We start from the raw sequence: 26,938 nt of genomic DNA on the forward strand, positions 1-26,938 counted from the left end.
TTCACAGTGCTGGCAAGGAACTTTCTGTGAAGTGTAATTCTCCACAATTATACGTATATTCCTCATAGTTGCAAATAGATCTACACTGGAAGAGGCGTCGGAGACAGCTGTTGAAAGCTCCTTAGCCCTGGTTTCCTTGACAGACAGGCATGACTGGCTGGACTCACTGAGAATTCTGACTTGTTCCCCTCTCAGACCCAACCCATCCAACTCAGATGGCCTTTTTGTCTAACATAGTCTACACATGTACGTACACTTGTACCATACATATTAACGAATGCAGTTGTGTGCTCCACTAAACATAGGAAATACACGGGTTATCTGGGCATTGCAGGGAGGAAAGTGTCTCTACTGAGACCTTAAAAAATAAGCAAACCCCATAAAATATGGCATTAGCTGGCTGCTCTAAAAGGCACCCTTTAATCTCATGTTCCGATGAACCCAACTTGACCCTTTAAAAACACGCATTTGTGGCAACCTTGTTGCTTTTCTAAGAAAACCCTTCAAGAAGTCTGAACTATTTGAAGTGATGGGAACCCCAAGAGCCTGAAGGACAGACGCCCCACATCACCCTCCTTCTCAGAAAGGGATTCTCTTTCCTTCCTGTATCCACTTTAACTTCACACGAGTGTGGGGCGGCCGTGCCTGTGTTTTAATTATTCTGCACCGCTATCACGCAGGACTCTGTGGGCCCTATTTGCAACATTTTTCTTCTCTTCCCTACCGGTTGAAAATGTTCTCGATCGATATAACTCTTTACTTTGGCTATTTTCTTTCTTTCTATTCATTTCTGATGAGTTAACTCTAGGGACTTTTTAAACCTTTCAGCTCAAGAATTCCTGTTTAATTCTCATTAATAGTTGCTAGATAAATCATCTATGACCCACTGGCCAGAGAACTGTATGCCAGTATCCTGGTGTGTGGTCATTGGTGTGAGGGGAGAGAAGGGGCAGGGGAATGGGGGGAGAGTAGTGGGGGCACCAAAAGGAAAGGAGATAAAAGGAGGGTTTCTTTGCTCCACTGTAAACAGAAGTGAAGAAATGGGATGATGAAAAACCTAAATATTTGGGAACAGCAGCAGATGAAGCAAGCCGTGGTAGAATTAGTTTTTTGCTGTATCAGTGTCCCCTGGCTACTGCGACAAACTGCCACAAACCTAGTAGGGACTTGTTCTCGTACAACTTGTTTGTCAGAACAGTTTCCCCACAGCCCTGCAGGAGAATGCGTGCTTTGCCACCTCCAACCTCTGACATGCTCCAGGTATTTCTTCTGGTGCTTTGGTAGCAGATCTCCATCCACTCCCTGACTCCCGCTCCATGTACCTTCTCTGCGTCTCTTTTGTTTCTTAATAGGACCGTTGTCTTGGCCTAGGGCTTTCCTATCTACCTGCCTCTTGAATTTGACTGTTCTTAGAGTCATTTAGGCCAGTGGTTCTCAACCTTCCTAATGCTGCGACCTTTGAATACAGTTCCTCATGGTGTGGTTACACACACACACACACACACACACACACACACACACACACACACACTCCCCAACCATTAGTTCATTGCTAACTACTTCATAACTGTAACATTGTTGCTGTAGTGGATCATAATGTAAATATCAAAGATACAGGATATCTGACATGTGACCCACCCCAAAGGGGTCTCAACTCATAGATTGAGAGCCATGGTTTGGGTGGCTCCCTTAAATGGGCTCCCACGGAGCTACTCACCATGTAGTGCATTTGTACTAACCAGTCCTACTATGTAAAGTGACTAGAATAGGGGTCCAGGCTGGGTAGTAGGGAGGGTCCAGCTTCCTCAGCAGGCCTGCTTTCCCTATAGCCAGCTATCCCAGGCCAGACTGGGTGCTTGGGTTAGCTCACTCTCCACAGTGCAGGAAGAAGACGGCAGCTTCTCTGTGGAGTTTCAGGATGCAATTAACAGGACGCCAGCCAGGCTGTAGGGATGAGATGGGGAAGAGGCACTCAGCCAGGTTTTCACGTGTTCAGCTGTGTGTACTAGTGTACAAAACTGTTGCAAATGGAGCAGGAGCCAGCCCTCTACAAAGTGCATCCTTCCCTCTATGAACTAACTGCTGGGAGGTGGGTAGAGCAGATGAGACAGCAGAGGCACCAGGGGAGGAAGTAAAGGGACTGGGTATTGATGGTGCTCCAGCTAGGATCAGCTATGACTAAGGAAGACTCTTGTTTCCATTTTGTTTTCAAGAAAGGGTTTCTCTGTGTAGCTCTGGCTGTCCCAGAACTCACTCTGTAGACCAGGCTGGCTCTGAACTCACAGAAATATGCGTGCCTCTGCCTCCTGAGTGCTGGGATCAAAGACATGCACCACTACCACCCAGCTCTGTCAGACTTACTGCACACTGTGGTAGTTCGAATGTGCTTGGCCAAGGGGAAGTGACACTGTTAGGAGATGTGGCCTTGTTTGAGGAAGTGTGTCACTGTGGGGATGGGTGGTTTTGAGGTCCCCTCCTATGCTTAGGCTCCACCCAGTGTAGAAGAGAGCCTCCTCCAGGCTGCCTTTGAGTCAAAATGTAAAACTCTTGACTCCTCCAGCCCTATGCCTGTCTGCACCCTGCCATATTTCCCACCACGATAATGGAGTGAGCCTCAGAAACTGTAAGCCAACCCCAATTAAATATTTACCTTTATAAGCATTGCCTTGGTCATGATGTCTCTTCACAGTAAGAAAACCCTAAGACATACACCTTGGGTTCTGAGCTGTGCCCTTTGGGGAGAAATTGGTGACAGCATAGCCCATTGAACAAGGGCCTGCATGTGGCCCTCCATGTGCAGAGCCCAGTTTGTCCTGATATTTCACTTTAGATTCCCAATGGGACGGTGGTCAATAGACTTGGGGGTCGGGGGACATCTTGACCGCTTAGAGATCTTCTAGTCCACCTGCTGGCCCCAGAGGTTACACTGTTGCCTTTTAGATTTTAACATTTTATTTCCTCCTCTCTGGCTGTTCCAGACAAAGCTTGCTCAGTACAAGGTATGACTTACAATACCCCATCTGGGAAGCAGTAGGTTCCCTGGGGGCAGTGTCAGGGAATTGGTCTGTATTCCCTCCAAGGCCAACTGTGCGATGGGACCTGAGGGTGGGACCCTGGGAAGCCAAGTGAGAAAGGTGCGTAGCCTTGTGGGGATAAGTGCGGCCTTGTTGAAGGTGTACCACTTGGGGTGGCCTTTAGGTTTCAAAAGCCCATGCCAGAGCCAGTCTCTTCCCTCCCTCCATTGCCTTGGCCATGGTATCTCTTCACAGCAGTAGAGTACTATGACCTGGACTTAGCTATCAAGACTTAAAACCATCCCAGGGGTAGTTTTAACATTTCATGATAGTCAATAAAAAAATGATGGCCGGATGCATGGGCCAGCAATATCAAAGCAATAGACTCCACATTTGCCACTGTCCAACCATCTTTTATTCACTTCTGGTCATCCAGCAAATACTCAATGGTGAAGATCACAGACAGCTTCCAGGCTACAGAAAGATAAGTGGTGGCTTTTCAAGATGTTGGGGGTGATTAGTGACTGGTAAATAGTGTCAAAGCTAAGCCTGCACAACCCCATCCCCCCCATATCCCATGCCTCCCCAACATCTCAGGTTCCCACCCCCAACCCCCAACACACACACATGGAGAAAAGTTAGATTCTGTTAAGTCCCTTTTGGTAATTTAGGTGGTTGCAGGGCTGTGTCCTACTGGACTATTGAGTGGGGACCCTTGGCATGCAGGGGTCCTTGGCAAGACCCCCAAATGCAAACACCCTTCCATGATGAATCCTGCAGTCCGGCCCTGCCCAGAGGGTTCCCACGAAGAGTTGAGAGCACACAGAAGTGAGTGTAGACCTCCATCTGGATCCTTTCACAGCCCTTACAACAATATAGCAGTTGCTTCTCCCCTGGTGTTTCTGGGAGGAGCCTGAAGGTAAATCTAGGGTTGCGATGTTCCAACCTCCTTCACTGACGTCTTTTCTAAAGGACGAGGATGCCTCTGGTCCTTAGAAGGTTGGTCTTTGAGGCTCTACCCAGGCACACCAAGCCCTGCAGTTCCGAAGGTTACGCCTCTTTCTCATTCTGACTCCCCAGACCCAGCAGTGTATATTTCTTCCACAAATTTATCCTCAGAGTTGGTTTTGTGTACATTTTCCTTGGGGTGTGATGAGGAAGGCAGGTCTCGACAGCTGCCGTAGCACAAGCTGCAAGCAAGGTGTGTGCGAGGCCGGTAGACCGTCGAGCCTTTGCGGAGCCTTGCCTGTTTAAGAAAATAAGAGAATTTCCTAAACCTATCAGAGTGAGCACCATTAACAAAGAGATCCTGACAGGCGAAACAGCAGGGATGACATTTTGAACAGTGCCTAAGGGGTTCAAGGTTAGTTTTCTAGAAAAGTCAAGCTCAGCTGAGTTCATGGTTGGGGAAACTCCAAAAGGCAGTCATCCTGTGGGCAGCCAGGGTGAGAGGACTCTTCAGGGAAGAAGGAGGGGCAGTCATCTTTGGTGGGGGGATAGTTTTCTCATAGTCACCACAAGGAGTAAAAGTGTCCAGAGAGAACGATGCCAAAGTGTGTCTCATCATCCCAGAGAGATGGCCTGCGGGCCTGCAGGTAGCTCGCTGGGTTTATCACCTGGTTGGCAAACGGCTAATCACATGGCCTCCAGGGTCTCGCTGGGTTTGGTTCTCCCTGCACGTCAGTGGTAATAGATGCTGAAGGCATGCAGGATATAGAGCAGCGTGGTGAGGAAGGCGAAGAACTGGAAGGAACAGAGGCAGGGTCAGCGCAGGGCAAGCACTGGGCAGCTACTCCATCCTCTAAGGATGCTTTCTCCTTGGGCGCTGCTAGGGCTGCATTGTCCAACTGTAAGCCGGGCCTCCACCTGGCTTCAAAGCTACTCTCCTCCCTCCATGAGCTGGGACCTAGGTCATGCTGAGCTGTCTCCCTGGGCCCATTTTGATGTGTGTCTCTGTGCTCTGGCCACTCCCACAGCTATGCCCAGAAATCTGCTTGGAGAATCTTGTCTATGAACATCTAGGGTTCTTCTCAAGCTCTTAATGGCCCAAGCTGAACTTCTAAAGCCACTGAGCTTGGTCAGCTCCAGGATTCACCATCCCCTCCAGCTTCCAGTGACAGAATCCTGAGCTCTCCTCCACTCTCCTTCCATCTAACTGACAAGGCCAAAGCCCGCCAGGGACTCTGTTATCCTGCCAGCTCTTGGTACATCTGACTCCCTTGTCTTGGCTGCTGTCATCCCTCTCTAGGACCCGTTGGGGCCTCAGTTCACCTCCTGTCTACTCTGCTTCTTCTATTCTGTTGCAACAGGTAAACGTGACCACAGTTAAAAATGAGCTTAAAATGGTACAATGGCTCTCCTTAGGATGAAAGCCACTCCAGCCTTGCTGTCCTTTTGTCCACTCACCCTCTGCTCCAACCACTCACCCACCCATTCACCCATCATCCATCAATCCACCCACCTACTCATCCATCATCACTCATATGCTCACGCACCCACCCACTTATCCATCTGTCATCAACCCACCTACTCACCCATCCATCATCCATTCACTCATCCATCTATCCGTCCATCACCCACCCTTCCACCCATTCACTCTCCAATCCATCCATCTATCCACCCACCTGCCCACCCATCATTCATCCATCCATCCATCCATCCATCCATCCATCCAATAGCTTGGGAGCACTTGTTATGCTTCAAGAATAGTTATTTCTACAACAGCGAGCAAGACGTTAAAAAGTGGTGACACATGCCTTTAATGCCAGCACTCAGACAGCCGAGTTAGGAGAATGACAAATTTGAGGCCAGCCTGGCTGTCTAGTGAATAAGTCTAATGAATAAGTAAATAACGCCTGCCGCAGACAGGTTGCATTTTCCAGCAAGAACCCGAGAGAACAGACCCTATACAAATAGTCCAGATGGGGTTAAGGCCAGGAGAGCACAAAGCAGAGAAAGGCTGGAGTTTGGGGAAAGGAGATACCTTGCTGACGTAGAATGTGGGCAACCCTGCCTAGGTCCTGAATGAGAAAGCCTGTGTGTCTGAGGGACAGCAACAAGACCTGTGTGGTTGGGGGCTGATTGGGAGCCCGCAGCAGTAGAGAGGCCACTCTCTGGGAGTGTGAGTTTAAGGAAGTTCAGGAGCTATGGCAAAGAGGAAAGGGATGGGGAGGCCTTTTGGCAACAGGTAAACACCCTTTTGGCTGCTGGGAGATGCCATGACCTTTCCAGAGGCCCACAGTGCCTGTCTGGTACCCTGTTCCTATTCTGGGGACAGTGCCTTCTAATGAATGCAGCCTTTGCCCCTGCCATGACTTGACAGCCTTTGGAAGCTATTAACAAGGTCATGCTGTTTCAGTCAAGGTGCTATTGGCCACTAAGCTTGTGGCAAGTGAGCTAACTACCACAAGAGGGCGCCATTGCACAGTAGAGAGACAGGTGAGCTCAGAAGCACACCACCACCTGGGCATCTGGCTCTTTGCACACTCTATGATGCCCACGTAGCCTTGTCTTCCATTACATAGTAATGGCATCTCCTTGGACTTCTGTCACTGAAACAAAAGGACTCAGAACAGCTGCCTGAGCCCAGCAACTCAGGCTCCATCACAAGGCAGAGCTCTCAGTAGATGTAAGAAAAGAGAAATGTGGTTTTATTTGTGGAGAGAACAAAATTCTGAAGACTGGTGTTGGCGTGACCCACAAATATTGTATTTTCTGACTCTAAAAAAAGAATTTTTTTGTGTTTTCAATAATTATTTGGAGCTGGCAGGTTAGAAGGATCGGTAAATGTCACTTCTGCACCCGCCTTTAAAAGTCAGACAAGCTGCCTTGGGGAAGCTCCCAAGTTGAATAAAGAATGTGGCTTTGTGCGTTATAAAGAGCTGGGGTGGGAACTACCAGGCAGGCAGAGGTGGAGGGAAAGGTAGTGGGAGGGAGGTGAAGAAGGAGGCAGAAGGGGGAGCTGGAAGCAGGCAGTGAGAACCATGGACACAAGGAGACATGTGGGGGGATAACTAGCTACTAGCTATTGCCCCAGAAAAAGGCCAACAGTTTTAAATTATATAGATGCCTCTATGTCTTAATTAACCTCAAGGGAGATCTGAGAACAAACACCAGGCAAGAGGTAGCCCTTGACGTTTGGACACACACTAATGCTTTCTCTCTGTCTCTGCGCTTGCGCTCTCTCTCTCTCTCTCTCTCTCTCTCTCTCGCACACACACACAAGTGCGCACACACAGGCATGCACAAACACACACTCTGTCCTTTCCTCCAGTCTCCTGTGACTTGATACAGTTGTCCAAAACACCCAAGACAGCACTGAGCTGCAAGTAATCAATGCCCTCCACATGTGCTTATCTGTGTCGTTGCCCAGCAGCCATGAAGCCACTCACCGAGGCTGCAACATTGATGTAGTAGTGGTCCAGGTTCTGGTTCTCAGAAATGATGGTGGCATGTGCTTGCAGGACAGCAGCACTCATGTACAGAATGCCTGTGGTGCCGTGGTACAGGCTGTCCTGGAAACGCAGAGCAGAGGCAGGGGTCAATGTTACTCAACCGAGCAGCTCTCCTCTCTATGTACACAGCAGGGAAGATGGGGAGAGACAGGCAGGCCCATTCCCTAGTGTATGTGGTTTGTGTGTGTGTGTGCTTCCTACTGCTCTTTTGTTACCCTGTTCTCTGTGTGTGTACATGCATATTGTATATGCATGTGTGTCTCCTACTGCTCTTTTTTTTTTTCCGGAGCTGGAGACCGAACCCAGGGCCTTGCGCTTGCTAGGCAAGTGCTCTACCACTGAGCCAAATCCCCAACACCATCCTACTGTTCTTTTGTTATAGTGTTTCTGTGTGTGCATGTGTGCATGTGTATTCTGTATGCACACATGTGTGCATGTGTGCAAGTGTGTAGGTAAAAGGTAAGCTTCAGAAGTCTTCCTCTATTGCTTTCATATATATATATACATATACATATACATATATATATATATATATAATTAGCTTTTTATTTTTGGAGACAAGATCTCATTATAGAGACAAAGCCTCTCAGGATCAGCTGTCCTAGAACTGGCTACATAGACCAGGCTGGCCTCAGATTCACAGAGATTTGCCTGCCTCCTGAGTGCTGGGATTAAAGGTTTTATTTATGTGCCTGCTTGTCTGTAGGTATCATACTGGCATACAGTGTTTGTGGAGGTCAGAAAAGGGCCTTGGATCGTCGATGGCCTTTGGAGCTGGAATTAGAAGTAGTTGTGAGCCATCTGATATAGGTGCTAAGAACTGAACCCAGTTTCTCTGCAAGAGAAACAAAAGCCTTTGACCACTGGGCCACCTCTTCAGCCAGCCCCTTAACACTTATTTTTGAGAGACATCTAGGTAGACCATCTGGCAAGCAAATCCAAGGATCCTACTGTCTCTTCCCGTCTACCCTTCACCTCTGTCACGTGCTGTGGTCACAGATGTATGACACCCTGCTTGGGTTTTTTTTTGTAGGGGCTGGGGATGTGAACTCAGGTCCTCGTGCCTATACAGCGAGCACTTTACCAGCTAGGCCACTTCCCCAGCCTTTCTTTGCAGTGTTTTTAATGGAATATCTACACAGCATACAAGAATGGATAAAATAAAATGGAACCTCAAGTTTTTTTTTTTTTTTTTGGTTCTTTTTTTCAGAGCTGGGGACTGAACCCAGGGCCTTGCACTTCCTAGGTAAACGCTCTACCACTGAGCTAAATCCCCAGCCCCGAACCTCAAGTTTCAAGTGGGTGAGCCAAGTCTTGAACCCATGCCTCATGAATCCCAAGTTATTGTTCTTAACTGTGGACACCATCCTGAGACAGATAGCTATGCTGCGCTATACTAACCTCAAAACAAGTCTGTTTTGCTTCAGGGAGGGCTGGGCTTGTTGCTTCCAAATGGGAGCGTTATCTCCTCGAAGAGAGTTAACCATAGCAAGGCACAGCTGCAATTGTTCCTGGGCAGGGTGGCAATAAAAGACTGCCTGGGTAGATCTGCCCTCCAGAATGCTCCACATGTTTCTTTGGTTTCTCTCCGCTCTATACCACTGTGTCTGGATGCTTCTGAGTTTCTCCCCGCTGTGTATCTAATAAATCCCTTACTTCCGCCTTTCCCTGTCTCAGTGAATTCTTTCACCACCTTTATACTAGCCTTCTACAGCTTCAGCTTGATGATGTCCCACTATGGGCTTGTCACTGCCTGGACAATACACTTTATCTCCTGTGATGTTCACAGTTGACTTTACAGGACTGCTTTCATTATTCCCAACTTATAGAGAAGGAAACTTAGACTCAGCTAATGTTGGGGTCAGGAGAACCTGACTTCTGACTTTAGTCAGAATATTTTACATGTGTGTGTGTGTGTGTGTGTGTGTGTGTGTGTGTGTGTGTGTGTCTTGGAGCAGGGCACAGCACAAGTGTGGAGGTCAGAGGATAAGTTGTGGGAACTGGTGCTTTCCTTCCACCAGGTGAGTCCCAGGGATTGAACCCCGGCTTCCAGGCTTGATGGCAAGCCCTTTCACTTGCTGAGCCATCGAGCTAGCCCCTGATTTTGGTTTTGATTTCCTGTGTTACACCGTCAACTCAACAGGGAGGTCCTGCAGCCACTAAAATGCTCACTAGCTCTTGGGAGAAGGCAGTAATTGACCAATCCTCATTTTGCAACCTCTAGAGAAGAGTAACTGGCACGTGCCAGGGTGTGCCTTTGGAAACCAGATGCTCTCTCGTGTCTGCTGCCCATCTCGCTGTGGAAGCACTGGTGTTCCAGATGTGTGATGTGCTGCATGGGGCTCTATGTGGGTTGTGGGATTCAAACCCTGTTCCTCAGCACTTTACTTACTAAGCCGTCTCTCCGGCCTAAGGGCCTTTCTACGTTGCCCAGTCTTGTCTTCAACACCTAGGTTTGCTATATCCTTCTGTCTCAGACTTCCGAGTTCTGAGACTATAAGTACATACCACCTCACTTAGCCGTACAATATTTTTTAGTTTATTTTAAGTGTATGAGCATTTTGCCTACATGTATATATGTATATATACATATATATACACCTACACATACATGCATACATGTGTGTGTTTATTTATTTCTGTGCACTATATGCATGCAGTGTCCGTAGAGGCCCAAAAAGGGTGACAGATCTCTTTAGACCTGGAGTTACAGATGGTTGTGAGCCTCCATGTGGCTGCTAGGAACTAAACCTGGGTCCTTTGCAGGAGCAACAAAGTACCCTTTACAGCTGAGCTATCTCTCCAGATAATATTCTTAAGGCCAGGAAGGTGTGTACAGTCCTAACAAGGAAGGCAGTGGAGGGAAATACAAGGAAAGATTTACGAACATGTTTTCACTCTGGCTAAGTGTTGCTCTCACTGAAGTAAGAATCCTCGGCTTCATAGGGATCTCTTCCCCATGGGGTCTCTACTCCCAGTCTTCCATTCTCCCTCCCCACCTAGGAAAGCCCACCATCCTTACAAACCCAGGACACCAGTCCAGGAGGTACCACTTCCTAGTTCTTACCAGGACTCTCCAGGACTCAAATCGTTTGTAAAACCCGAATATGTAGGACAGCAGGAGCATCAGGGAGACGAGGAATGACGTGAGCGAGACATACAGCACCCATCCGTGCAGCAGGGGGTATGCCACGTGTGTGGCAGCCACCAGAGTCCACACCCAGAACCCAAACACCTGTAACGGAAAAGCACAGAAGGCTTCGCTTGCTGTGTGTCGGAGGGATGGGGTCCCTTTGCAGGGCATCCCTGGTTAAAAGCTCAGCTGAGGGTCAGAAAGTGGGCAACGGAGCCTACCATCAACTCTGACAGCCGGAGTTTGATCTCTGGAACCCACCGAGAGAACCCACTCTCTCAAGCTGTTCCCTGATCTGCACATGTGCATTATAATGTGTATGTGTGCACACAGAAGACGGCTGACCTCTCTGAATCATGGTCAAGTCTGTGGATCCTCTGGAACTGCCGTCAGCTGCCATTGTGGGTGCTAAGAGCCAAACTCAGGTTCTCCTGTAGAACTCCTGAGCAATCTCCCTTGCCCTAAATAGTGCTTTTTAAGGACGACATTGACTTGTGATATCAAGAACTTGTCTCTGTCCCCTTTTCTCTGTGACCTTCAACCCCACGGTGCACCTGCCCACTAGACACCTGTTTTTAGAAATCCCTCTGTAGAGACTGGACTCACATCTGTCTAGCTGAGTGGAGAAATACCCTGCCTTCAGGCTCCACCTTCCCCAGCGTCACCCGCTTCAGGGACCAGCTCGGCCTACAACTAACCAGCATACAGATATAGGTACGGCCATTCCGGCTATCCCCTGTAAGACATCCCTAACTGTTGCCTTGAAGAAAAGTTCTTTTGTCTTTCTGGAGAATCCTGGGCTCCTAAGGAGAAAATGGGAAGAGGGAGTAAGAAGCTACCTAGCTAACCACAGGCCAGGAGTGGAAGCCTGGCTCTCACAGGGTGGATCCAGCTCCAGCATCCTGACCTCCTCTTAAAACACAAGTCCTTTGTCAGGATGCCAAGAGCAAGGGACTGTTGTGCTCAGCCCTAAATGAGACATCTACACCACCCACTCCAAGGCCTAAAGAATGTGGAAGATGAGGAGGGCAGAAAAGGAGGGAGGGGAGCAGGGCTGCGAACTGTTCTCTTCTGGACATTGCATGGCCATTACACTCATGAACTCATAATGGCTATGGCTGCACAAGCACCACAAACAATCGATGGCACCCAGCAGCGCTCTGTCGTGGATGCTGCAGGGACTCATGATATTCTGTTCTTCCCTGCAGAGCCATTAGCAGGTAATAGGCGCTGGGGGATGGGGTAGCATTCTCACCAAGGGTGTAGCCTACACCCACATGCTTCTGCAAGTAACCTGAATTAAACTCAACCAGTGACCCAAAAACTAAGAAAATAAATAAAATGTAGAAGGGGTACTGGTTGCAAAGCTGACCAGTGGGAAGGGGGCGGGCAAGACAGAGGGCAGTGAGGGGGTGGATGTGGTTAAAAGACACTGCATATGTGTATGAAAGTTTTCTACATTTTAAATTTTAGTTTAAAAGGCCCACTAGGTCTACTGTAAGCAATCACTTTAAACAATCCATCTCCAAGTGAGGTTTTGGAAGTTCTAGGCTTGATCTGGAAATGTCTGACTTATCCAAGGGAAAGGGTATTTGGGATGGAGGACTGCCCCCCCCCATCCCCACCCTCCATTGGTGATATCACAGGGAGAAAATAGCACTCTGAGGTACTTGCTAAGCGCCTTCCCCGACAGGCTGTAGGAAGTGCACACAGGTGCTGGCCCAGGGCAATCCCAGAAGGTGCTGTTGGTAGGAATACCAGCCAGCCGGTGCTTACACCAGGACACACCGGAGCTCAGAGGGCAGGTAGTGGTCTGTGTTATTGACTGCAAGCCAAGAAAAGGGCCTGGAGCAAAGCAGGATACACAGGTGAGGAGTGTTAGGCTACACTGAAAAAAAAATCTATGAGAAAATCATCTCTTCACACATTCACCAGGAACTTCACCGTTTGTAAAAATCCATCCACTCGAACTGCCTCATTTAGTCTGCTGTGCGCCCAGAGAGACCAGAGAACCACCAGATCTTTTCACGGCTGTGTTCAGCCCACCTGTGACAGGCATGGCTGCCAGCCAAATGCTTCTGTCCCTCTGCTCCTGTCAGAGCCGGAAAGACTCCCAGACCCTTTCCCTGCCATCAGAACCTGCACTGACCGTTACTGTTGTGTGTACAATATCCATCTTTGTGAATTTGGACACCACCAGTGCCACTGCAGGGGGCTGAGGGCTGAGGTTGCACAGGAAGTACGGAATGGGGCCTGAACACAGAGCAGGACATTCGGGTTTCTGTCCCCCAAAGCAGATTTCACGCTGAGGGCAGGGGAGCTAGACGCTCCTAGAAAGTGCCAGGAGTTGGTCGTCTAGAACCACAGCAAAAGCCCTGAGTCAGTTAGAGACCTCCCTCAGCAGCACTCTCAAGCCCCTAGTACCAGACGGCCTGATTGGATCTCTGTCTTCCATTTTCTAGCTGAGGTTTGGGAAGGTCTATTCCCACTATTCACTCAAAGACCTCTGAGCATGCTCCAATTACTTGGAATATTTAATAGCCCTGCTGAACAAGTCTTATACAGAGGAATGTTGTTTGAGTTTTACTTCCACATCCCTCCGCTTTCTAAACAGTAGATGGCACTGGGGTCAGAGGTCAACTCCAGGAGAATTAACACCCAGTGGTGTTTGTGTCTCACACCTCTACCTCAAGTAGTCTCAGTTGAGAACGTGATTTTCAAGTTCTTTTTAAAAGCTCCCATTGAACTTTACAGAGCCTCCTGGCTGCCCACACTGTTCCCCACTTTACATCTCCCAGGAGCAGGGTGTATTTTTAGGTGACATGCATCCCCACCCCCATGGAGGGGCTACTCCATTGCAGTTAGACGTTTATCGTACGTGTGAGTCAGACTCTAGCAGGGTCTTTCTTCTTTGATGAAAGCCTTTAAAAATGCACTTACACGCACAAGTGTGCGCACACACACACATACACACATGCACACAATCACACACACATACACACTCACACACACTCACACAACATACACACACACACTCACACACACATACACACACTCACACACATACACACACTCACATAATACACTCACACACATACACACAATCACACACACAATCACACACATACACACACACTCACACACTCACACACACTCACACACAAACACACACACACACACTCACACAGGCACACACACACTTTTTTGCCCTTAAATTTTACAGACCCTGCCCTGCCTCCCATGCCCGTCTGTAGCCCATGGTTAAAGCCCACAGATACTCCAGGTTAAATACCTGGTTTGGGGGTTGTGTTTGGTTTGTTACTTTTGTTTGTTTGTTTGTTTGTTTTTGTTTTCAAGACAGGTTCTTACTATGTAGCCCTAACTGTCCTGGAACTTACTATGTAGACCAGGCTGGCCTCAGGTTCACAGAGATCCACAGGCCTCTGTGGATGGCTGGGATTAAAGGCCTGTGCCACCACACCTCACACATACCTGTGTGACCGGCCACCCTGCTGTTTGGGAAACACTGCTCAATACATTAAATTAAGATGCTCCACTCAGTGACTTCACTCTCCATTGTCCTCCACACAGAAGGAATGAACACAGTGAAGAATCTACAGAGGTGCTTGTTGCATCTAAATAGATACAGAAAAGCTAGGAGAAAAAGACTTTTTAAAAGATGCAGAAAAGAAAAGATAGATTGACCCAAATGCTTTTCTAGAGGACACCTATCACACCAGCTATGCCTGGTTTCCTCTGCAGCCTTCAGAAAGAAGAAGAAAGGTGCTTATTTCCCGAAATGGAACAAGTCCCAGCAGAGAGCAACATGCCAGAAAGCTGGGATTTATGCAGAACAGGAAAATAATGCTTCTGGCCTGAGACCCTGCCTCCGCTTCAGGGAGAACTGAAGTTCCCTCCCTCTTACCATAACCAGCAGGGGACAGAGTTTTCAATGTGGGACAAAGGTCATGTTTAAAATGATCCAAAACAAGAAACACAATTTTTTTTTAAAGACCAAGAAGAAAGTAGGCTGCACAAGTGGGGTAGTGGTTGTCCTCAAGTGTCCCAGATGAGACCTGCCTTCCCAGGCAATGCAGCAGATGTGAGTGGTGTTGACCAGGGCCTGGCCAGTCTGCCTAGAGGGTCAGAGAAAGACTGCCTAAGTGATGGCCCGGGAGGTGGGAAGTATATGCAGGTGTCAAATCTGCATGGTGGGGCTCCAAGCCAGGGATGGGTTCAGTGTGGGCCAAAGAGCTGAGAATTGGAGGCACGCAGAAGGAGGAGACACTGGTGGCAGGTTTCTCTGCATAGCTGGTGAAATGGCAGCAGGCCAGGTCTCACCCTCTGCCAATACCGCATTCTTGTCTTTCCTGCCCATCTTTGTTTTCATGAGATTCCTCCCTTACTCTTACTCGGTTCTCAGGTGACAACAGAGTGTACCAGGAATCCCCGGGAACTGAGAGGCAAAGACCAAGTCAAAAGACGGGTGGGGCTCATAAAGTCAGAAGTGAAACCAGCAAGGGCTCCTGGAGCTGCCGACAGGAATGAGTCCCATACCGGACTCATTCAGGTGTGGTACGAGGTGGGAGCCCCGAAGGTTCCCTGCGTAGTTGTTCTGATGCCTCAAAGCTATTGTCCCTCCGAGTTCAGGCTGATGGAATTAAAGGTCTTTGGGACATTGTATGTCTTTCCTCTTTTTAAAAATTGTACTAAGACATGCTGACTCTCAGCCTTTAGGCTAAGATAAAGTATAAAAATGGCACTAAAATACACAAAATCCCCATCTTAACCATTTTATAGACATGCAGTTAAGTGAAATTACACACATGCATTCTGTGTGTAACCATTGTCGAGTTCCTGATTTCCATCGCAAAACAGAAACTCCAACCTCCTGTTTTCTCCTTCTCCAGCCCCAGCAGCCTTCACTCTTCTCTGAGCCCCCTGAATACTCAAGATACCTCGGATAAAAATAAGTCACACAGAATTTCTCTTCTGCGACTGGCTGATCCCACTTAGTATACTGGTTTCAAGGTTTAGCATGCATTAGAACTTCCCTTTGTTCTAAGGCGAACTAGTGTTCCACTGCATAATGTAGTCCTTGCCGTACAACAATTTGGAGCTTATGATGTCTTGGCTTTGCAACAGGCAAACATGACAAGCATTAGGTACAAACTTTCAGTTCTGCAGCCGTGTCTCTCCCCAGCCTAGTGCTCTATGGTGAGGTCTTCCCCTCGGGCAGCAATGTGAGCAAGGCTCCTAGATGGCCAGGAACTCATGGATGGGAACTGGGGACCTTGCTGTAGACCTGTGCTGTTAAGTTAGACTGTGTGGAAGGTGATGTGTATTCAGTGCGATCTCAACGTAAGTGGGCCCGTCAGGGCAAAATCCCCTCATGCCAAGAGGCACGAGTATTTCTCTTGGCTCATCATCTCGCCTGTGTGGGCTGCTTCCACCTTTTGGCTCTGGGGAACAATACTGCTACATACAAGGGTATGCTAATATTCCTTCAGCGGAAGAACGGAGTCGCCACCGTGTCTAGTTCTTCTCAGGTAGCTGTTCTCCTGCAGAGGGCCTGGAGAGTAGCAACCCGTCAAACACACACTGCTGTTGCTGTGGTCACTGCTGGAGGGTTTGTGGCATCCACTAGAAATGCTTCAAGTCCAGGGAGATTTCAATGAAAGCAAATGGCAAGAATTGCTGTGGAACACTGAGATTTTAAGTTGATTGTAAAACTGTGAACACTGCAGGGACTTTTCATCATGCCTTATTCCTTCCCTGGCACAATTTTTAAGAATACTCTCTCCGCGCTGGAGAGGGAACCCAGTGCTTTGTGCATGTCAGGCCGTACTCTGTTACTGAGCTATGTACCCAGCCCATCTCCCGTTAGAAGTGTGTGTGTGTGCGTGTGTGTGTGTGTGTGTGTGTGTGTGTGTGTGTGTGTGTGTAGGTAGGGTAGGTGCACGTGTGAGTTTAATACCCAAGGGGTTCAAAAGAAGATATCAGATACCCTGGGGCTGGGTTACAGACAGCTATGGGTTGCCCGGTGTGTGTACTGGGAACAGAATTCAGGTTCTCTGCCAGAGCAACCAAAATTCTTAAGTGCTGAGCTGTCTCTTCAGACCCCTGATTGCAGTAACCGCCAAACCATCCAAGGAGGAGCACCCCAAGCAGTGGCAGGCTCCCCAACTCTCAGCACTCTCTCTCCATGGGAGCTTGCTTTCTTTCCTTCTTCTTCCTTCCTTTTTAAAATTTTTGTTTTATTTTGTTTCAAGACAGGGTTTCTTTGTGTAGCCCTGGCTGTCCTGGAACTTGCTCTGTAGACTGGGCTGGTCTCAAACTCAGAGATCAACCTGCCCCTACCTCCTGAGTGCTGGGATTAAAGGTGTGCACCACCATTGCCCAGCTCCACCAGAGCTTTCAAATATGGACCCATTTGTAGGTTATGACTTGTTATTGGGTCAGTGACCAGCATGAAGAAATCAAATAGACAGAATGGGAAGTGGGAGTTCAATATCCATGGAAAAGGAGATACTATTTCCTGAGTCTTTTGTTTTTACACATACACACACACACACACACACACACACACACACACACACACACACACACACACACACCAGTTGCCATGGAAAGCTGTATGTGTGTGTGAAACACAGTCTATTGTGGAAGACCATCCTCTGGCAAGCCTCCCTGACTCTAAGCCACAGGCTTTTGGAGTATCCTGCCAGAGCCTGCACACCCTGGATGTCTCTTCTTCACAGCAGTGTCCTGTGATAAGGACTTCAAGGTTGCTTCAGTGGCACTCACTGGGCATGGGGGTAGAGGGTCTGGCTGGAGAATGAGAAATGCCGGGACCTGGATGGCAAATACAAACCAGGCATAGGGTGGGAAAGGAAAACACAGTGGTGGGCAAGCCAGAGCAGTGGGAGGGACCCTGGAGCGAGTCATCTCTACAGGCATCGGTCGTCAAATGCAATGGGTTGGCTTCTTGGAGGAAGCAAAGCCAAAGACATCACAGCCAAGATATAAAAGTGGAGAGTTACAATCTGTAACAGGCAAGGAGAGTTCTGGGAGTCACGTCTAAATCTACCTGAACCAAAAAGCCTAGGGATTTTAGTCAGGGGACTTACATATATCCATATGGGGTAAGTCCATTTCTGACTATGTTCACTTTAAGGCCATAATTTAAAAAGAGTAGATGCATTACACTGGGGCTGGTGGTGTTTAGCTTAAGATCTCAGAACAAGTAAGCAAAGATTAAAGTGATGGATAGGAAGGCCTCTGAGCATGCTCCACTCACACTAGAAGTTTTAGCTGAAAAAGATAAAGGATATTTAGACTGTGCTTTAACAGAGGGGCCTGACTTGCTTGGTCACTAACACAAGAACTGCACACAATGTAGACTCCAGCTAGCAATGACCTTTGGTGGAAGCCAGAGACCCACAGGCAGTGCTGGCCATAGCCACTGTATCTGGGTGTTCTTGGGCAAGCCTTGCTACTGCAGGCCTCTGTGGATAGTTCAGAGACACAAGCTCCCACAGAGTGTTGGGAATAGCCTGACACATTGGCTAGGAAGCCTTTCTGAAGCTTCTGGGTCTCGGGAAGACACAGCTCTGACAAGTCAAGGAACCCAGTCAAATACCTCCACCAGAACCCCAAAAACATCAATCATTGTAAGTCACTTCCCTGCTCAATAAACACACCCAGAACTCTTACCAATTCTGAGTCATTCTACCCTGACTCACAGTGAGAACATTTTTCTCTTTGTGGCTTTAAGGTTAGCAGGAAATTGCCTGCCCAGACTGTGTCCTATGAGGCCATGTCTTATTCTGGCCTCTCAGATAGCCAGATCGTGTGGGTTGGAGCCCCATGGGCCACTGCGCCTTGCAAACAGTCACATAAGGGCCCTGTAAATGCTCTCCAGACCTGGCAAGCCCAGGAAACCTGGAGCTAGTGCCTTTTCTGAGCAAATTGACCCATACTTCCTCCCTGCTCTGGGGGCTTCCTGCTCCTGGGTCATGCCCTCTCATTCAGACTCCGACTGACCTGAGTTTTATTGATCAAACTGCACAGATTTACAATGTAACACTAAATAGAATGATAAAAAATTCTTTCTTTCCTGATTCTTAAAAAATAAATTAAAAAGAAAGCACTAGGTGTTAACGGGAGTGGGGGTTGGGGATGGGGTAGGGCTGGGTATGTGGGCTGATTTTCATTTTTCGTCTCCATTTGTGGATTTTAGGAAGCTAAATGTACCCCACATTTTCGGCTTCACCACCCCCTAGGCTTCTGATTCCTTCTCTCCCTTTGGTCCAGGCTCTGTGACTGATTTCATGTCTCTGTGTAAGTCCTCAGTGCAGCTCTGGACACCCACTGTCTCCAGAAACCCAGGCACTGGCTCCCCAAATCTTCCCACTGGTTCCTCTATGTGACCTCGAGACCACCTCAGCTCAGCTGTGACCAGACCTTACAGGGCAGGAACCAGTCTGATGTCACCTCCTCCAGAAAGCCACCCTACCAAAGCCCAGCACCCTCCACTGCCACCCTCCACTTTGTCTTTGTTGCTCTCCCCTGCTTGCTGTCTGGGCCCTGAGTTTCCTGAGGTCTTCATGTCCCCAGCAAAGGGCAGAGGCTGGTGCCAAGCAGGATAGCTACCTTGAGAAAGACGGGGCTCAGGAAACACTTATCAGCCAGTGCCCCTGTTACCTTCTGGGCCCAGCTGTGAGCGGGGCCTTCTCCCAGGAGCCCAGATTGATGGGGACAGAGGCCCATTTGCTTCCTTCTCATCCACATTTGCTTTGCTCCCTCCCAGGTTCCCGAAATTCTTAGGGTTAGGGTTAGGGTTAGGGTTAGGGTTAGGGTTAGGGTTAGGGTTAGGGTTAGTGTGTGGGATGCTCTGTTTGGATTCTCGGTCCCCATTGCCTCTTCCTCCTCCATCCCCACCTTCCTCTCCACCCTAGGGTGACCCAAAGCCCTGGAACAAAACAGCATCATGAAAGATGATATTCAAAGAAATCGCTTGGGCAGAGAGGGTGTCTAGATGGGTAGGGGTTGAGGGTTATAAACCTTCCAGAGGCGGAATTGAAAAGGAAAGCTCAGAAAACCCATCCACAGCAGGAATCTTAGATGGGCTTGTCTAAAATAGATCAGAACAGTGCAGAGCAGTGGTTCTCAACCTTCCTAATGCTGCGATCCTTTAATACAGTTCATGTTGTAGCGATGCCCAACCATAAAATTATTTTTGTTGCTACTTCGTGACTGTAAGTTTGTTACTGTTATGAATTTTAATGTAAATTTCTGTGTTTTCTGATGGTCTTAGGTAACACTGTGAAAGGGTTGTTCAATTCCAAAAGGGATTGCGACACACAGCTTGAAAACCAGTGTTCTAGAGTCTAGACCTCTGGATGCGAAGCCCCTGAGACTCCACTCTGGGGGCCCATCTGGGGGTGTTTTGTTGTGGCCAGGCAGTGGGAATCTGAAATCCAAATGGGGAAGGACCCAAGGGGTTAGAGTTGTGAGGCTGGCTGGCAGGGATGGGGGTGGGGGTGGGGGGCAAAAAGGAAGACTGGCAGAGGCAGGGACCAGAGTGCAGTTAGGGACTTAGGTCAAAGATCTTGTACTTCCTCCTGGCTCTAGCCTACTTCCTCCACTCTCTGATCTGGACGACTCTCAGGAAACTGTTCTGACTCCCTCAGCTCTGCCCTGACTGGGGGAAAAACTCCTGGGAATAGTGGAATGAATTGAGTGTCCAGGCTAGCCCTTTTTAACTATGACATTGTATCCTGGGCCCTCTGATCCTGATCCCAGGTTACTTCCTTCAAGCCTGATGTGCACATGAAATCATTGTGATCTGCTGACTTCCTGGACCTGACCAGCGCTGTCTGTCTTGCTTGTACAGACAGAACATTTATTTCACATTTATTTAAAGAATCATGTGCAAGCTTTAGTTGAATCATGTGGCCTGAACAGACCTAGAACTTTCCAAGGAGTAGGAAGGGAGAGAGGAGGGATGCAGGGTGAACAGGCAGCTTCCCAGTTTGTCTCTGCTCAGTTCCTGCTCCTTCGTCTTCTGCAGGGCATGGATTCCTGCAGCATCCTTGTCACTGTTTGGTGATGGGGTGGTGGACAGACACTGGTGAGGAGCTATTTCTGTGGCCTTTTCCAGTCTTGCTCCTTTCTTTCCAGAAGCTTCTGGCTCTTCCTTAGGCCCCTGTGGCCCCTGACTGGCTGATGCCTGTTTCACGAGAGCCCCTGTAAGCATCGATCTGGACATCAGCAAGCCAAGCGCTTCTTTCAGAGTTTAAGTACCAGACACTGCTTCCCTTTTATTCCTCTAACCTGGGGGTGGGGGACAGTGGTCTCTTCATGTGCTTACTGTTCTCTGGATTGCTTCTATAAGCTAAGAGAGTTCTCGTGTGTGTGTGTGTGTGTGTGTGTGTGTGTGTGTGTGTGTGTGTGTGTGTGTGTGTGTGTATGTACGCACAAGCCTGTTTGTGTGCATGTTTGTGTGTGTTTACCTATGCATGTTCATTCTAGTGTGTGTGTATTAAGAAGCCAGATGTTTGACACTGGGACATGTTCCTCAGTGGCTTTTAAGAATTAATTAATTGATTAATTAATTAAATGATTAACTAAGATAAGTCTCCCCTGGAGTGCTCTCTCTCTCTCTCTCTCTCTCTCTCTCTTTCTCTCTCTCTCTCTCTCTCTCTCTCTCTCTCTCTCTCTCTCGATAAGAGTGTCTCCTTGAACCTGTAGCCTGATGCTTTGACTGTAGTAGCTGTCTAGTGAGCCCTCAGCACCACGCATCTGCCCCTCAATGCTGGGGCTGCTCGTCTCAGCTTTTACTTGAGTGCTGAGATCTGAATTGAGGTCTTCATGCTTTCACAATGATACTTTGCCCACCGATCCATCCCCAGTCTCCCTTCTTGGTTTTGGTCACCGTAGAACAGAGCCTGGAGCTCAGGCTGAGGTCACAGAAGTGATAAAGTCAGTCTGTGAGGAACAAGCTTCATATGAGCTGCTTGCATGAGCCAGGCCATTGGATGGGGAGAGGGTAACGCTAGGGACAGAAAACCCAACTTCTAAGGAAAACCCCTAACTCCTCCTTGCAGACCTCCTGGTCACTCTCAGTCCCAGCAGTGTTGGCTCTACCTGGGTTCTGCAGTTTCAAACAAACTCTTAAATATGGCTAAATAGTAAAAAGCAAGCAGGGTGAAACTGGGGATTTGGGGTGACACATAGAGATGAACCTCCCGGGGTAGGGGTGGGATAGAAGGAGGAGAGCTCCCAACAGCAAACAGCAAACTCGGGCCTCCTCCCCTTTTAACTAGCTGACCCTCTAAGACTTTTCTCACCTGCTGCTTTTTAATTAGGCAAAAATCTAATTAAAGAGTCAACTAATGAGAAGGGTAACATTCAGATGACTCCCTCACACCTTCATTCATAAAGCAATCTCCAGGGACAGCCACTGGGGACAGCTCTCAGCTTCCACCCTTGAGCTTGCCCCAGAGCTCAGGAGTCTCCCAGGTCACGACGGGGTGGGCCCTCTGCTCTCACAAACACTGGCTCTGTAGAAAGAGGCAGGGCTGGCTGTTCTGCCCACCTCAGGCTCAACCCCCAGTGCTGGCGTAATCCGGTGCCCACACTCTCCACGGGGTGGGAAAAATAAATGGAGGCCTATCCTCACCTTACTGCCCATCGAGTGAAGGTTCTTCACTCTCAAGAGGTTATCGTCAAATTGTACTTTCAGATAAGAAATCTGGAGTCACCACTACACTGAACAAAGCCTTGGGTGTGTTGAAGTCTCACGCCATGCTAGTGAAGCAGTAAAAATGCAAACCAGCCAACCACTTCCCAGCCACCCTGCAAAACAACTTCTCAGTCTCCTAATGATAATAATAAAATAGACATCTACTGTTCTACCCAGCAAGTTACTCTTAGGTGTTTCCCCTCAAAGAAGTACAAATGATGCCCCCAACAGAAACCTGAGCAAGGCGCCAAGAGCAGTTCCATTTGAAACTGCCTACGTCAGGAGACATTCAATAGAGCTGGGCTAGATTACGGTGAGTCCTTACCAAGGGCTCACTCAGCAATAAAAAGGAGCAAACTGGGGGTTCAGACAACTCAGATGGACACCAAGATTCACGCTTCACAGGACGAGTGGGTACCTAAAGGTCGTGTACTGTTCAGTTACATTTCTGTACATAACTTTCTTGAACTAAAATCATTATCGTGATTTTTTTCTAATAGACTGTTTGGAATAGCAAGGGAGTGGGATGGGTTGGGGAAGTCTAGAGAGTAGCAAAAAGGGGGCTTTGGTGTTATGGGACAGTCCTGAACCTCAGTTGCTCTCAGACAAATCTACTCTAAACATGAGATCTGTCTTCCCAACCTCAGTTTCCTGGGTTGAAAATAATGCTAGTTAGATGCGGGGACTACAAGTTCCTGTGAGAACAACCACTACCACAGAGTAAAATGTTTTAATGTGAATTTTAATGCTGAGGAGTGGGAGATAAAGCATTGTAGGCAAAGGTCAAAGGTCACTAGAGTAGGCTAGGGGGAGCCTGAGTAACCTTTGCTGTCATCTTCAAGAACCACGAAGAGCTAGAGGCTGTACTTCCTCTGCAGTCAAAGAGGCCCATGATTAGGGAGAGCTTGTCCGCTTTGATCTGACAATGAATCTGCCCACTCTTGGTTCTATGTGAACACACACACACACGCACACACACACACACACACACACACACACACACACACACACACACACACACAGTGGTTAGGAGAGGTCACTGTAGACACCATGTGCTGATATCACCCCGAGCTACCCCATGAGGAATCACTGTGCCCTAGCTCTAGGGTTCTGCTTTCTGTGCTCTGCAGAGGTGTCCTGGCCTCCGTGCTTTCTAATGTGTTCTATATAGACTTTTGTCTCACACCAGAAGACTTAGGGATCAGGGGTGCCTGGAGGCTTGGTGCTTTCACACTGCCCCAGTAGACAGCAGAGCGAGAATACATCAGATCACTAGAGCCAAAAGAAGGGCTTTGGACAAACTCATCCCGCACACATAACATCTTCCCAGCTTCTTCTGCCCATGACATCAAAATCTTTTCCCCCACCTTCTCATTTCCTTCCCCATCCTCCAAACAGGCACACATCATTCTGGAGTCCTTCTAGGCATGCTCAGAGCAGGTACAAGCAGCATGTGCAGAATTATGTACTCAACACAAGCACACACTCAGATACAGACATACACACTCACACTCACATACTCACACATACATGCACACACATACACTCATACATTGCACACACACTCAGATACAGACACGCACTCATACACATACACACATAAATACATGCACACACACATATACACACACTCACGCATACATGCACACATATACACACACTCATACACACTCAAATACAGACATGCACTCACACACATACACACATATTCATGCACACACTCACACATACAGACACTCACACATATGCACACATATACACATTCACACACACTCAGACACACACTCACACAGACTCACACACCCCTTCACATACACACACATACACATGCACACATGCACACATATACACACTCACATATGTGCACTCACATACACTCAGATTCAGACACACTCACAGACTCACACACCCCTTCACACACACACATACACACAGCACACTCACATATGTGCACTCACACACACTCAGATTCAGACACACACTCACACACACAGATTGAAATATCCCTTCACATGCACACACACGTACACACAGAGATCGTGCATGTGCTCCATCTGTGAACACATTTCTGTGTTTTCTAAGTTTTCATCAATGAATGAAGATGGATTGCAAATTAAAGCGACAGGGACAGTGAGCGAGCGTAGAAGTCTAACTACGACCAGGGTCCGCAATAGCCGACCGACCGTGCTTTCTCTAGAAGACGGAGACGAAGGCGGAGGAACCTCCCGGGATTAAGGGGAAGGACAGCCAAGCACAATCAGGAGCTTTGACCTGGATCCTGGGCTGGGGGGAGGATATTAGTGGGGAAATGAGCAAGTAGGACAACAATGGTCAATGGCGGAGTGCTCGTGTTAACTTCCTGGCTTGGAGAGACCTGGGGGTTCAGAGTGAGGAACAGACTTCCTGTGCGGCCACTATGGCTTTAGGAGAAATCTAAAACTATTTAAAAGTAAGTCAAGAAAATCAAATCAATGACAATGACCTCATCCCCTCGAAGTCCCAGGACACCAGGAAAGTACTTTTCCAGGAATCCAACTGCAGGAGGAGAGGTGGGGACACCTGTCAGCGCCTCTAGTGACAGTTCTCTACCTGACTGCTTTCCTGCCTCCGGCATCCAGTGTTCTTCCAGTGGCAACTCCCAGTGACAGGACTGGACCCTCACTCATCTGGCTGGGACACCATGCTGCATTCTAACTGCTCAGAAAATGCTCCCAAGCCTCTCTCTGTCCACAGAGACCCCTGGCAGGTAGCCACTCCGCTGACCATGATTTTCGTGACTGACAAGCATTCTCTCAATAGAATTCAGCAGAGCCATCCTGCCATCCATGTGGCTGTTCCAAAGTGAGGCCCACACCCAGGGCCTGGCACACAGAGCTCAGGACGTGATCAGCCTGGCAGGATGCCCACATTTGTGGGGGGTTGGCGCTGGAAGAAACCTGCCTCTTAGGTGGAGTTTCTATCAAGGCCACCTACCTGTGGAACCCATAAGCCTGACTTCCCTTTCTTGATCGACAAGAATGGCTGTTGGTTAAGCAATTTGCCTAAAGGTCACTCAAGGGGACCTAACCTTCCACGGAAGACCAGGAGAAGGGAAAGGGTTGGTCACACCCATTTTATGTAAGCAGTCCTACTCCAAGTCTCCCTCCCAATCCAGAGGCAGCATGGTCAAATTCAGGGCTAAGAAGAAAATTTCACCCACAAACTAGATATTACGGGAGGCTTGGCGGGGAGTGGGGGAGGTGGATGAGAGCAGGAACCAGCCGAGGGACCTGTTTTGTTTTCTACTGAATGCACTGCTCAGTGCAGGCATGGACTAGCGCCCAGTTCTGCTGTGTGGTGTCCCAGAGTCGGGCAGCAACAAGTTTTCCAGAGTAACCTGGGCGGTTCAGATTGTTTTATGGATGATGCTGTCAGGAGCTCCCTCTGGCAGGGAGTACACATAAATCAAAGTTCAAAGTCAGCTGATGTGATTTGAGAAAATGCTGGGAGACCTTCTTTCAGAAGGCCCTTAGAGAGTCCCCTAGTTCTTTGAACTTTAGGAAACAGCAAGGGGGAAAGAAACCAGGTAATAGAATTTTCTTAGGGGTCTGGGTAGTCTAGAAGGTGGCTGGACTCCTCCAGCAAGCGAGTGGCCTGGGGATGGCTCTTCAAGCTTTGGGAAAGAGGAAAATTCGCTCTATTGGAACCTAGTCTGGGACACGGGAAAAGCAGGAGCCTGTAGCTAGCTGCCTTTCCCCATCCCAGTTACAGAGAGGTTCCCGGTGGTTCCGCCCCTCCCTCCCCGCAGGTGGGGGCAGCCACACTCACCAGCTCCGGTAGGAAGAAGGCATAGGGGATGGTGAGGAACAAGGCGGCGACCCCCGAGGGCACTTCAGGCGGGGCGTAGCTGGTGGCCGGCGGTGTGTCCCGGGAGGCCATGCTGTCACCTATGCTGGCGTCCTTACTCCGCGGCACTCGCCCGCGCCCGCAGCTGTGCAAGAATCACCTCCCGCCCGCCAGACACACCCATCGGCCAGAGGGACGTCGTCGCCTGGGAGGGGAAAAGAAAGGTTCCAGTGGATCAGGTCCTTCTGTGTACTGTGGCTAGGCAAGAGAGGGGACAGACCAGCCTTGCAGAGGCTCTTTCTATCTAGACCTCCCTGCTAAGGAACTTTTGAATGCTGGAGCAAATGACTCCAGATGATATGAGTGACAGTGTGTGAATGGAACAGCTTTGTATGCCCCTGATGATCTCTGTGCTCAGAGTGTAAGCAAGGGCTCTTTTTGCTAAGATAAAGACCATTTTATTGAGGATCTACTGTATGGTTAGCCACCTACACACACATCTGGAGCTCAGACAGACCACCACGTGTCTATGTTGTACCTTTCCAAGAAAGGAGACTAGAAAGAGGTGCAGTTAGGATCACAGAGCGGTCACAGCAGCATCCGCCTTGTCCTCAAATTCTAATGGAAGGATTGGAGCAGCCTGGTTTCCACCTCCCCTCCTCAGGGACTCTGAATTCCTCTTGGTTCCTCCTCTTGATGTCTTCTTAGTCAGTTAGGACACAGGATTGGAGCCAGGCAGTTCCTTCCTGAGTAGAGCCTGGGG

The 26,938-nt window shown here is 48.7% G+C and overlaps 1 protein-coding gene across 3 annotated transcripts; it reads right to left on the minus strand.

Annotated features, from left to right (window-relative positions):
- Window positions 1-3,411: 3,411 nt before the first annotated feature.
- Mall (mal, T-cell differentiation protein-like) lies at window positions 3,412-26,368 on the minus strand. Of its 3 annotated transcripts, XR_352582.5 has the most exons (5): window positions 26,158-26,364; window positions 10,536-10,703; window positions 7,406-7,528; window positions 4,631-4,757; window positions 4,127-4,260 (listed from the first exon to the last, which is right to left on the minus strand). XR_352582.5 is itself a non-coding variant. In XM_008762181.4 (4 exons), exons 1-4 carry the CDS (start codon window positions 26,266-26,268, stop codon window positions 4,078-4,080), a joined length of 585 nt encoding a protein of 194 aa, XP_008760403.1. In that variant the 5' UTR covers window positions 26,269-26,368; the 3' UTR covers window positions 3,412-4,077. The 3 variants fall into 3 exon arrangements, 2 of the variants coding, with proteins under 2 accessions (XP_008760403.1, NP_001014204.1); XM_008762181.4 differs by lacking the exon at window positions 4,631-4,757 and having other exon boundaries at window positions 3,412-4,260; window positions 26,158-26,368; NM_001014182.1 differs by having other exon boundaries at window positions 3,412-4,757; window positions 26,158-26,298.
- Window positions 26,369-26,938: the final 570 nt, after the last annotated feature.

Source organism: Rattus norvegicus, chromosome 3 (genome assembly GCF_036323735.1).
Source record: "Rattus norvegicus strain BN/NHsdMcwi chromosome 3, GRCr8, whole genome shotgun sequence".
Classification (NCBI taxonomy): Eukaryota; Metazoa; Chordata; class Mammalia; order Rodentia; family Muridae; genus Rattus; species Rattus norvegicus.